The 13,811-nt window shown below is 35.0% G+C and overlaps 1 protein-coding gene across 3 annotated transcripts in view; it reads left to right on the forward strand.

The window, feature by feature from the left end:
• KDM5A (lysine demethylase 5A) overlaps positions 1–13,811 on the forward strand; it is a 115,409-nt gene that overhangs the window by 43,098 nt on the left and 58,500 nt on the right. For all 3 annotated transcript variants that reach the window (XR_011169494.1, XM_069094363.1, XM_069094365.1), the window contains exons 15-17: positions 3,577–3,758; positions 4,683–4,807; positions 6,369–6,519. Coding sequence is in view for 2 of the 3 variants with exons in the window: in XM_069094363.1 (XP_068950464.1) it covers positions 3,577–3,758; positions 4,683–4,807; positions 6,369–6,519 (458 nt within the window). In the remaining variant the exon portion in view is untranslated. The remainder of the gene's footprint in view (positions 1–3,576; positions 3,759–4,682; positions 4,808–6,368; positions 6,520–13,811) is intronic.

A 13,811-nucleotide genomic window follows, 5' to 3' on the forward strand; every position in this document is an offset into this window, starting at 1 on the left:
AGTTTTCCTTACTCCAGTCTGTGTTTTCCATATTACTAGCCGACATTTTTGGAAACACTACTTTTCGTGCGTTATTACTCTGCTCAGATACTTTGTTTCCTCTTTTCTAGCATATTAAGTCTAATCCCTTTGCTTGGCTTTCAAGGCTTGGTGTACCAGTTTGTGTATTCTTTCTTTTTTTTTTTTTTTGGAGGGGCAATGGGGGTTAAGTGAGTTGCCCAAGGTCACAAGGCTAGTTTTTTTTTTATGTGTGTTAAGTGTCTGAGGCTGGATTTGAACTCAGGTCCTCCTGACTCCAGGGCTGGTGCTCTACTCACTGCGCCACCTAGCTGCCCCTGTGTATTATTTCTTACCAGCCCCAGTCTTCCTTTGCTGTAGATAGGCTCACCTCCTCTTTGCCTTCCCCCATGTTGTTCTCTTCATCTGGAATTCTCCCTTCACCTTCTTGTCCCACATAGTGTATTAAGTCCATCGAATTCCCACTTATCAAGCCTTCCCAGGCTATTTATTCCAGTCTTCATTGCTTTTTCTTCTTTGTACTTCTGTTCCCCTTATGGTCTAAGCAATAACATTTAGCATTAATCTTGTTTGATAATACACATCTTAGGGATTAAAGTGTTCACATAAGTGACTTAGGTGATTAAATTACTATGTAAGCACCAGCTTTTTAATGTTATTTAAAATATTTCTAAGATGCATCGTTATTCTGTGAGTCAGAATACAAACTGTATTCCTAAAAAGAGATCTTTGAAAAGAAAAGAAATATGTGGGCATACTGAAAATAACGGTGATTTCATACTTCCATTAGCTTTTATAAAATGAGCTAGATTTGAGGGAAGAGTAAAGCCAATCTCCTTTGTATTTCCCTACTCATTAAATAGAGTGTGTACTGGGTTGAGAGCTGGCCTTGGCATTAGCAATAGTTGGTAAGTCAGTGGCGTTCATTAAGTGCCAGGCACTGTGCTAAGTACTGGATGTACAAAGAAAGCAGAAGGTGGTGCTGGCTCTGAAGGAGTTCGGAGAGTTCAAGTTCTGCCTCTGACACATACTGCCTTTATGATCCTTGGCAAATCACTTAAACTCTTAGTGACCTGGGCAAGTCTGAAAATAATAATGAAGTTGCAAAACAGATGCCAGTGTACATTGGTAGAAGGAATTTTTTTATTGGGAGTTATCTGTATCCATGATATCACTCCCCAAAATATATTGATCATAAATCGATGATTTAATATCATCATAAAATCAATTACTATATTGTGGTGAGATACTACAGTTAGGGTTTTTGGTGTTTTTTTTTTTTGGTCATCTTTCTCATTTCTAATTGCTCTCCTCTTTCTTAGCTGTAGTCTAGTGTAGCTTCAGAGCACATGACTGAAACTTAAAATTTTATATAAAATAAGTCAGTATGCTTCGAAGCCTTAAGAATTCTGTTTTGTAAAACAGAAGTTTCAGTGCATGAGTTTTATTTTAACCATTTAAGTTATTCAGAGAGTTTTTTCGCTTACTTCTGGAATCTGATTATATAACAGGTTATTAGAAGTGAGATGGGATGATATGTTGTTTTGTTCATGTGTTTGTGTGTTCAGTGTTTTGTTCATGTGTTTGTTAGTCTTCTGAGCTAAATAGTATTGCAAAATTTATGGAGTGCAGGGATTTTTTGTTATAATTTTGTCTTCCTTCTCTCCCACCTCCATCTCTTAGGACAGGGCTCAGCACATCAGATCAGTAAATTTTTCACAATTTTGATCAATATCCTTGTTACTGTGAGGCTGTAGTAATCATGTTAGAATATCAGCTTATGGTATTACCTTTTTGTGGAATATCTTCTATAATGATTAAAATTATTGGTGAAGTATATAATGTTCCAAGCAAGATGTAAGAGTACAGATTGCCTCCAGGTATAAGTTTTTATTGATGTTTTCTGTTTCTTGTGTCATCATAGTTATTTTCAGTATCCCTCTCATTTCCCCTTTTCCCAGAGAGCCATTCCAAATAACATACAATATTTTTTTAAAGAGGAAAAAAAAGAAAAAAAGCACAACTGATTGTTACATTGAAAAAATCTGACTGTGCAATGTCTGCAATGGGGGTGGTTTGAACTGTTCTCTCATACCTCTTCCTTCACGTCATACTTGATCTTTATAATTTTGTTACATTAACTTTTTTTTTGTATGTGATTGTTCTTTCCATGTAGTCACTGTGTGAGTTGTTTTCATTTGTGCTTACTCTGCATCAGTTTATATAGAATTTTCCACTTTCTCTGTATTCATCACATACATCATTTTTTATACCACAGTAATATTCAATTACATTTACTTGCCACAGTTTAGTTAATCAGTAGACATCTACTCCCTCCCCCACCCCCCAGTTCTTTGTTATTACAAAAAGGGCTACTATAAATATTTTGGTGTATATGGGGACTTTCTTCTTGTGGATGGCTTCTTTAGGACATGAGCCCAGTAGTGGAATCTCTGATTCAAAGTATATGGACATTTTAGTCACCTTGTGTACTATTTCGTAGCTTCACCAGCAATGTATTAGTAGACTTATCATTCTAGCATTGAGTATTGCCTGTGTTGAATGAATGATAGTATTGTCAATACTCAGTCCAACAATGAATATTGCCATTTTTTTTATCATTTTTGCCAATTTGCAAGGTGTGAATTGGAACTTCAGGGTTGTTTTGATTTGTATTTTTCATATTATTGGTTATTTGGAGCATTCTTGCATGTGGTTGTGAATATTTTGCAATTCCCCTTTTTGTAGCTGTTTGTTCATATTCTTTAACCACTTATCTATTGAGGAATCCTTTATTCTTTAGTCAAGACAAGGTTGGGCTTTATGGGGCAATTTAGGGAAAATAAAAGAAGAACATGTAGACAGTTGGGTATAGAGAGCACAAGGATCTTGTCCTAATCCATAGAAAGGAAAATGGTACCCATAGCGTTAGAACTTAGACATTGACCCTAATAGAAATTAGAAAACAAAGACCTAGTGAGATGCTTTTGGGTTTGATCATGGAACCCAGGTCTTTTGATTCCTAGTTTAGTTCTCTTTCTATTAAACTGGTTTGTTGTCCTGTTCCATTCCAGTTTCTTACTTCAGCCTTGTTTAGTATACTCACTACCCAGTTCTTTAGGTTGGTTTTTACCTCTGGTAAAGCTCAAAGTTGGCTAGGTTTAGTCATAGGAATCACTGTCCCCATGGCATAGATACTGCTGCTATCCTTGACAAGTGTGAATATCATACTTTCTTCCATGCTACAGTTTCTACCCCATGTAAGAAAAGAATCACAATACATCTGTCTTTGTGTATGTTTCAGTGTTATTGCTCAGATTTTAAGCTCTTAGAGGTTAAAAATAGTTTTTGACTATTAAATGATGTTATACATATATGGGAGTGAATACTTTTTTATATTATTTAAGTATAAGATATTGTATGTTGCTTGTGTTTCTTTGGTCTGCCATTAAAAGGAATTGTACCTTCCATGATTGTATCCATAACTAGAAAATAACCAGTAGGTAAATTTTTTTCTTTTTAAAGTTTTTTATTTTTGGTGAAAAAATTCTGTTTCAGGGTGTACTGTTATCTGAAGAAGAGGTGTTTGAACTTGTTCCTGATGATGAGCGACAGTGTTCAGCTTGTAGAACTACATGCTTTCTCTCAGCTCTTACTTGTTCCTGTAATCCTGATCGGCTTGTGTGTCTCTACCATCCTGCTGACTTGTGCCCTTGCCCCATGCAGAAGAAATGTCTTAGGTATGAAAAAAATTAGTTTCTTTTAAGTTCTCTGCCATCTTCTTGTTTGGTAAAATTATAGGAATCTGCAAATAGCTAGAAAGATGGAAATAAAATTTTAGAGATATAAGAGCCTAAAAAGTTAAAATCCAGGCAGAAAGCTAAAAACTTGAGCTATAAACTTAAAACACACACAAAAAATTAAGACATCTAATGAAAGGCTTGCAAATTGAGTGGGGAACATACAAACCCAGCTAGAGGCAGCTTGGTGGCAAAATGGAAAGAATTCTAGATCTGGAATCAGGAAGACCTGAGTTAAATTTGTCCTCAGACATGACCCTAGGCAACTCACTAAACTTCTGTCTGCCTCAGTTTCCTCATCTGTAAAATGGGACCCTACCTCACAAGGTTGTTGGCAGGCTCTAACGAAATGATATTTGTAATGTATTTAAGCAACCTAAAAGTACTTTATGAATGCTGGTTATTAATACATTTGTTATTAAGATTATTATTAAATTGGCAAACCAGCTGGAACCTACAAAAACAGCTAGAAAGTTGAAATTCTAACAAGAAAGCCGCAAACACAACTGCAAAAATGGAGACCTATGTATAGAAACCTACAAATATAATTAATTGTATAACTGAAAAGCTCTCTCATCCTTGGTGGTTAATAATTATTTGTTAAATTTCTAGAAAATGGAATTGTATTTTTTTATCAATTTCTCCTGTTCTACCATTCCCATAAATTTTATTTTGATCTTAGAAGCTGAAATTTAGCCTCATTAGGTCTTCATTATGTTTCTTCTTCTTCTTATGGCATTCATCTAGACTAAGCTGCCATTCCTGGCATCATGTATTCTTCTTAGATTGGTTGTACTTGTAGGACTTAATTTCCTTCAACTTGTTAGAATTTTTTAAGTTTTTAATGTTATGTCTTTTTTTTAGGTACCGGTATCCATTGGAAGACCTTCCTTCTCTCTTGTATGGTGTTAAAGTCAGAGCACAGTCCTATGACACTTGGGTCAGTCGAGTTACAGAGGCATTGTCTGCAAGCCTCAACCACAAGAAAGGTTAGGTTTCCTTCTATTATAACCACTGCAAGAAGGATTATTTCTCTAGTAGAAGACTTATACGTTGGTTATCTTATGCAAAGTCATTTTCCTAAGGGCACAATAGGTGGGATGAGACACTTGTTTTTTTCTTTTAAAAGCCCTCCCAGACCACCAAGAGAACATTGATTCCTTTTGAAGTTTGTGACGAATGGATTGGCTAGGAATGAAATGGCCTTCTCTGTGGGAATGGATATCTAGAAGAAAAAGTTGACATCTTTAACCTTTTTATATCATGGATCCCTTTGGCAGACTAGTGAAGCTTATGGTCTACTTCTCAAAGTAATGGTTTAAAATAATTTTAAAAATATATTAAAATGAAAATTTGAAACAAAATTATAAAAATATTTAAAAAAAAATTCATGGACCCCAGGTGAAGAACCTTGGCTTTGGAACAATGATTTGCATTAGATGTAAGGTTCTTTTTTGGGTGATTATTGTTCTCATACTGAAACAAAAGGCAGATTGGATGAAGAAGTTTCTTACATGGGAGAAATAGTAGCATAGAGGAATAAGTATCTTGTGAATTATTTTTATTGGGCTGGTAAGATTTTTCATAGCTGAAACTTGCTGATACTAAAAGATGATTCTCTTGTATAGAGTTGGGGTTAAGATTTTAAAATGACTTTTAAAACTTATTTCATAGTGTTCTAATAGCATTAAAATATTTATTAATATTACTATATTTATTTTAAAAAATTATTTTTCCCCAATTACATGTAAAGAAAGTTTTTTGCATTTATTAAGATTTTGAGGTACAAGTTCTCTCTTTCCCCCACAAAGACAGTAAGCAATTTGAGATAGGTTATATATTTGTGAAACATTTCCATATTAGTCATGTTGTGAAAGAAGACACAGACCAAAATCAGACCAAAAAGCACACACAAAATAAAGTGAAAAATAGTATGCTTCAATCTGTATTCAGACTCCACCAGTTCTTTCTCTGGATGTGGGTAGCATTTTTCATCATGAGTCCTTTGGAATTGTCTCGGATCACTGTATTGCTGAGAATAGCCAAGTCATTCACAGTTGATCATCGTACAATATTGCTGTAATTGTGTACAATATTCTCCTGGTGCTGCTCACTTCACTTTGCATCAGTTCATGTAAGTCTTTCCAGGTTTTTCTGAACTCATCCTGCCCATCATTTCTTGTATCACAATAGTATTCCATTACAATCATATACCACAATTTGTTCAGTCATTCCTCAGTTAATGGGCATTCCTTCAGTTTCCAATTCTTTGCCACTAGAAAAAGAGCTGCTATAAATATTTTCATATAAATAGGTCCTTTCCCCTTTTTAAAAATCTGTTGGGCATACAGACTTATTTAGGGGTATTGCTTGATCAAAGTTTGATGCACAGTTTTATAGTCCTTTGGGCATAGTTCCAAATTGATCTCCAGAATGGTTGGATAAGTTCACAGCTCTACCAACAGCGCATTAACTTCTCACTTTTCCCACATCCCCTCAATATTTATCATTTTCCTTTTCTGTTTGCATAGTTTTTTGTTTATGTTGCAGATGTGATTGAGTTGAGAGTGATGTTGGAAGATGCTGAAGATAGGAAGTATCCAGAGAATGATCTTTTTAGAAAACTCAGGGATGCTGTGAAGGAAGCAGAGACTTGTGCTTCAGTGGCTCAGCTACTTCTGAGCAAAAAACAAAAACACAGGTAAGACTAACGAATAGTTAGTTCATTTGTGCATTATCTTTTCAGTAATTTAATAGTTTTTGTCACCTTTATGCCTGTTTATCACAATCAGTCCTTCAGCATTCTGCATTTGTGTTTCTTGAGAATGAACTTTTACGTAACATTGCTCTTGAATTTTTAACTCTTTCAGATCTAGGTTTTCCTTCTTTTGGGTGCTCATGTGCATAATCCTCTAGAATGGAAGAAACAGATCTTCCCCTACTTCCCCCATTTTGATACTTATATCACAGCTTATATTACCTTCAGAACCTGCCCAACAAAATGGCAGAATGAGAGGTCATAAGAAAGCCCAGTGTTCTAATACTCTCTCTCTTTTTTTTTTTTTTTTAAGCAATTGGGGTTAACTTGCCCAAGGTTACATGGCCAGTTATTTTGTGTGGGTGCTAAGCATCTGAGGCCGGAACCGATCCTGGGTCCTCCCGACTTCGGGGCTGGCGCTCTTACTCACTGCACCACCTAGCCAACCCCTAATACCCTCTTCAAGAATAGTTGTGACCATCCTCAAGTTTAAAGGTAACAAAAGATCTTCAAAAACAGTAGCCATTCAGAACAGGAGAATGGAGAGTAAACAAAATGAACAAGGAGAAAAAAAAACATGAATAAATATTATGTATTAAAACAATGTGAAGAGGGATGGCTAGGTGGTACAGTGAATAGAGCACCGGCCTGGAATCAGGAGGAACTGAGTTCAAATCCGGCCTCAGACACTTAACACTTACTAGCCGTGTGACCTTGGGCAGGTCGCAACTAACTGCCCAACTAACCCCCAGCTGCCCAACAAAAAAGGCAAAAAAAAATGTGAAGAAAATATGCTTGGAAAGGGGAGGAGTAACATCAACAGTATTCCAAGAAATGAATCTAGAACTTGTATAGGACACTTCAAATTGGATAACAAATATTCTAAGGTGACTAAAGAAGGAATTATTTGAAAGGATTGATATGAGTAAAGGGAGAAGAGATATTATCAGTTTTTTAAAAATTGAAAATAAGGAGAGAAATGTGGACATTAAAAAAATGGAATTGATGAGAAATAGAATTGTTCTACCAATTGAGGACGTGTACCCACTCTCCATTTGATAGAGGTTGATGGAATGAGGGGGCAGAATGCTATATGTCCTGCCAGACATATGGTTTTTGGATGGTTTTACTTAACTTTGTCATAAGACAGGGCTCGTTGGCAGTGTGCATGTTGGTGGTCTCTGCAGAAGTGACTGCAATCTAAGAACAAAAGGCATCAATAATACTTTAAAGAAACCAAATCAAAGGTCAACTAATCTGTAAGTCTTGATAACTTTGTAAGTAAAAATCATGCAACCAGAGGACAGTGAACAGGAGGGAGAACTTGAATCACTGAATTACTAGAACAAAGTAGATAGAAAGAATCTGGACATATTTCTAGAAGTCATACAAGAAAATTTCCCAGAATAATTGAAGTTAAGGGTCAGACCTTATAGACACAAAAAATCTGTCAGATGCTAGGAAGAGTGAATATCAGATTCAACTCACAAAAAAACTATCCAGATAGCAGAAATTCGTTGTGGTGTTTTTCTTTTAAATTTGATCTTTGTTCTATCACATGAATACTCTGACTTATATACACACAACTGAGGACCAGCCTAGGTAACATTTTTAAAAAGATGGGTAATATAACCAAAAAGAAGAGAAAGAACAACCAAATTGCCAATAATAATAATGACAAGGAGGGAAGGTACAGTGAAGAAAAGTAAAGAAAATTATTACAGATGTGTATATATATTTTTCTTCATTATGTGTGTATGTACATATAGTGAATGAAGAAAAAATAAAGGAAATTATTACATATATGTATATATGTGTGTGTTTAAGTATGTGTATACACACATACAATTCCAATTAGATCCCAGCAAAATTGAGAATATGAAGAAAATAGGTGTCCATTTATTAAAATGTGAATATCTCCCCAAACTCCTTAGATGGCAAAACAGGAAGCACATATCCTAAATAAACTAGTTTCAGGAGGAAAAATTGAATGGGTCGTTAATGAATGGCCTTGTTTGAGAAAAAAAAAAACCTGCTGGGACCAGATGGATTCACAGATGAATTCTAGCAGGCATTTAAAGAACAAATTGTCTCTATTGCAAATAAACTTTTTATTTATTATTTTTATATTTTAAATTTTGTATTCTTCCCCAATTACATGTAAAAACAAATTTTAACATTTGTTTTGAAGTTATGAGTTTGAAATTCTTTCTCTCTCTCTCTCTCTGCCTCCCTATTCTCCTCTCTCCTCCCCCAACATTGAGAAGGCAAACAGATTGCTATAGGTGATACATTTGCACTCATGAAAAACATATTTCCATGTTAGTTTAAATAAACTTTTCTAAAAAAGAGACATAGATGTCACTCTGCCCACTCTATTCTGTGGGACAAATATGGTTTTGATCCCCAAACCAGGGAAAGAAAGAGAAAAATAACCTATATCATTAATGAAAATCATAGCCATTTATAAAGTAATTATTCTTTGTGGTCAAGTTGGATTAATACAAAGGCTGCATGGATGATTCAATATTAGGGAAAAACTAAGTATAATTACTTGCATAGGTAATCATGATTTTTATTATTTTAATTATAATTAATAATTATATATATCAATAGATGTTGAAAAATAGACAAACCTATTTATGTCAAAAATATTCAAAAGTATAAACATAGGAATTGAAATAGCTTTCCTTAAGCCAGGAGAAACCTTAGAATCTTTCACAAAAATCTCCCTGTTCTCATTAATATTATTTGATAGAATATAATGCCCCGAGGGCAAGGATTGTTCCAATTTTGTCTTTGTGTCCCTAGCACAGAGGCTGGAATGTATTGGGTGCTCAATAAATGTTTACTGATTGAGAAATATAGTTCTAGAAATGCTAGTTTTAACAAGGCAAGAGGAAGGAGAATTAAAGGAGTAAACATTGATTTAAGATAATGGTAAACTATCTCTGTGGAAAGCATGCTTTATTTAGAAAATCCAAGAGGGTTTAAAAAACATTGAAATAATAACTTTATCATAATATGGAGATATATATAAAAGAAAACAATTTCTAGAATTGAACCAACCCCCACCTCCAAATGAAAAGAAATACCATTCAACATAAAGGTTTATTAAATATCTGAAAGGTAATCTACCAACACACTTACTTCATATATTGTTCTTGATTTTGAAAGCCATATATATGTATATATCACTATATATATAGTAGATAGAGTACTGACTTTGAAGTCTACATGACCTAGCTTTTCACATCCCTCCTCTGACATAAGCTGGGTGTGATTCTGGTTAAGTCACCTAAGCTCTTAATCTTCCTAAAGAACTCTTTAAAGAGTTTTAATTGCAGAAATGGCCAATCTATATTGGTAGCGGTAAAATATGCTCTCAAAAAATTCTACTTGAATGAAATTACAGGTCATGGCCAAAGTGTGTTTGTGTGTCTCTGCATGTCTGACTGTAAAACAAATGCTTTAGAAATAAAATTAGAACATTCAAGAAGTACCTTAGTGTTTTCCTCTATTCCTTTCTGTTAAACTATTGCTATAGCTAGCATTTTTAGAGCTCTGTCAGATGATATTAATTAGAATGTGCAGCCTTACCTTTTCTCTCTTCTTATTGGGAAAAATTCAGTGCATTTGGTTAGGTTTAGTTAATGTAGCTCAGTGACAACACTAACAAAATTTACCTATAGATTGAATTTCATACAATTTAATTTATTTTACTTCTAGTAGTTTTGCTACTATAAATACATATTTTACATAAATTACAAAATTCATATGAAAGAAAAGATCAGGACTGTCAAGGTAAATTATGCAAAAGAAAAAGGAGGAAAAGGATTATTAAGCTGCCAGATCTCAGATTATACTATGAAGTTGAAATTTTAAAAATAATCTAGTACCAGAATAAAAAAATTAAAAATAGATTAATTGAATAGTTTAGATGTTAATGTTAGAACCAGATACATATAGTGCTTGCGTTCAGTAAATCTGCAATTAGCAAATACTGGGTAAAATAATCATTATTTTAAAACTGTTGGGAAAATTAGATAACATTTTGGTACATTGACAGCAGACCAGCGTGTCACACCATTTGTCACAATAAATTTCAAATAGTTCCTTGAGCAAAATATTTTTTAAAGATTATATACTAGAGGATCTAATAGAATGAGATATTTTCCATAGCTGTAGAGAGGGGATATATCTAGTTGTGACTCAAAAGAATGAGACAAAATAGATGAATTCAGTTATATTAAGATGAAAATCTTCATAACAAAGTGCTCTATCCAAAAGGCAAAAAGTTGTTCAGAAAATATTTGTACTCTAGATATTTTTGATAAAATTTGATATCTAAAACTTGTCAGGATTTGATATACATGTAATGAATAAGAGACATTCTGCAGTAGATAAAGACAAGAACAGGTATTTTATTCATTGTATTTGTATTTTCAGTGCCTAGCATAGTGCCTTGCACACAGGTGCCTAATAAATGCTTGATGATAGATTCTTGAAAAAAATCCAAAGTAGTAGCATCCACTTAATAAATGTTCCAAATTTTCAGAGAAATGGAAAATAAAATAACTCTTAGGTTCCATCTCACATCCATCAACTAGCACATAGTAAGTATTAATTAATTCTTGTTGAATGATTGAAATTGATAAAGATAAAAAGGAGGGGGAGGATAAAGGACAAAGGGAGTTTCTAGGACAGGAGTTTGCTACACTGATGAAATCACTGGTCTTCCTATCTTCTCTGTCCCAAGTTATGGTACACATTCTTTGTTTTGTGGTTATTCAATAAATAAGAAAAGTTTATGGGTATAAGGATAAGAATTTATGATAATTTAGTTTCATTTAGTTTTTTATTTTTCTGTTCTGGTTTAAATATTTGAGTACTTATATTTGTTAACATTGAACTTAAATAAAATTAGAAAATTAATAAAAATATGTTAAGATCAACATATTGAAAAACAAAAACTGTACTAGTCAGATAGGGACATATATAGTTCATGTTGTTAAGTGTAAAAGACAGAGTCCCTATTTAACAACAAACAAGAAAACCTTTTTTTCTTATTTGTTAATAAGAGTTTGGGTTTTCCCCTTTCCTATGAATAGATTTGTTTGTATTTCCAAATTTATTTTAAAAAATTTCTGATGGAATTGAAAATGATTAGGAGAATGGCAAGGTTTACTCACTCTGATGCTGGCATGCCAGATGGCAGGAAGGAAAGATGGACCCATGACTATAACATGAGGAACAAAGACTTAAATCTTTGAAGTATTTAACTGAGGGAAAGTTAGAGATGTATTGCTTTAACTTAAATAGCCTAATTAACAGATTATTATGTCTACAGACAGTCTGTCAACAAGCATTTAAATGCCTACTATGAGCTAGATACTGTGCTTAATGCAGAAAAGAAAGGTCTACCTTGCAAGGAGTTCACAACCTAATGGGGAAGGTAGCATGCAGACAACTATGTACAAACAAGATAAGTACAGGGTAAGTTGGAGATAATAAACATGGGGAAGGCATTCGAATTGAGGGGGATCAGAAAGGCTTCTTGTACAAAGTAGGATTTCTGCTGGGATTTAAAAGGATCCAGGAAAGCCATGAGATAGAAGTGAGGAAGGAGAGCATTCCAGGCATGAAGCATGGCCAATAAAAATGCACAGTCAGGAGACAGACTCTCTCGTTCAAGGAACAACAAGGAAGTCAGTGTCACTGGATCTCGGAGTACATGGGGCAAGGTATAAGAACACTGGAAAGATGGGAGAGGGTCAGGTTATGAAAGAGTGAAAGGAAAAAACATAGTGCATACTGTGTGCCAAGCATTATGCTAATAAGCACTTTTTGCACATATCTCATTTGAGCCTCACAACAATGCTGTGATGTAGTGAAAGTCTTATTATCATCCTTATTTTGCAGTTGAGGAAACTGAGGTAAACGGAAGTTAAGTAAATGTGTCTGAAGGTGAATTTGAGTTCATCTTCCTGACTAAAGGCCCAGTGTTCTGTTCACTGTCCCACCAGCTATCTGGAGGTCTTTGAATACCAGATAGAGGATTTTGTATTTTACCCTGGAGGTGATGGGAGAGCATTGGAGTTAGGGCAATGAGAAGAGACTGTATGGAATGACTGCTAAGGAGGATGGAGATTGATAACAGTTAATAGAGCCTTGAGAAGAGAAGGTATGGAATAGCTGCTAAGGGGCATTGTATGGATAAGAGTTAATAACATAAGGCCTCAGGCTTTTCATTCATGAAGTATGAATAATAATACTTGTACCTCCTACAGACTGGAAGGATAGTGATGTTTTGACAGAAAAGTGGAAATTTTAGATATGTTGATTATAAGAGGTCTTGATGACATCTTGATGAGATAGTCAGCAGGCAATTGATGACAAAGGACTCAGGAGAGAGAATTGATTTGTAGACGACTGGGAGTCATCTGCATGGAGATGGTAGATAAAGCCAGAAGAACTGATGAGGTTACTAAGAGAGAGAATATAGAAGCAAAAGAGGACCTTGGGGATCACATACAGTTTATTGACATCCACAACTGGCCTCAAAGGAGAATGAAGAGTGGTTAGTCAGAAAGAACTTACTATGTGCCCTGTACTTTGCTAAGTGCAGAGCATACAAAGAAAGGTAAAAACATAATGACTGCTCTCAAGGAGCTCATGTTGTAATGGGGCAGACAGCATGTAAATACATATATGAGACATAGAATTCAAATGGAAGGCAATCTCAGAGGGAAGGCACTAGCAGTGAGGAAGGGAAGAATGGGGAATTGGGAGAAATCTGTAGAAGGTGGGTTTTGAACTGAGTCTTGAAGCCAGGAGACAGAAGTGAGAGCATTTCGGGCATGCACGGGGGTGCCACACAGTCAGCAGAGGCAGTGCTGTATTCTAGAAAAAGCAGAAAGGCCAGTTTTGCTAGGTGTGTTCTGGGAATTGAAGTGTAAGGAAATTGGAAAGGTACAGAAATACTAAACAGGATTTCATATTTGATTCTGGAAGTAATTGGGAGCTACTGGAGTTGATTGAGAAAAGAGGTGGCAGTGACATACTTGCATTATGGGAAAATCAGTCTGGCAGCTGAGTGGGGAGAGATTTGAGGCAAGGAGACAAGTTAAGAATGCTGTTGTAATAGTCCAGTTATGAGGTGATGAGACCCTTCACAAGGGTGGTGACTGTGAAGGGAGAGAAGAGACCATATAAGACCATATAAGTTGGGAAGG

The sequence above is a fragment of the Petaurus breviceps genome, unplaced genomic scaffold, assembly GCF_028583685.1.
Source record: "Petaurus breviceps papuanus isolate PSGF00001 unplaced genomic scaffold, PetGlider_PUasm1.0 216, whole genome shotgun sequence".
Lineage (NCBI taxonomy): Eukaryota > Metazoa > Chordata > Mammalia > Diprotodontia > Petauridae > Petaurus > Petaurus breviceps.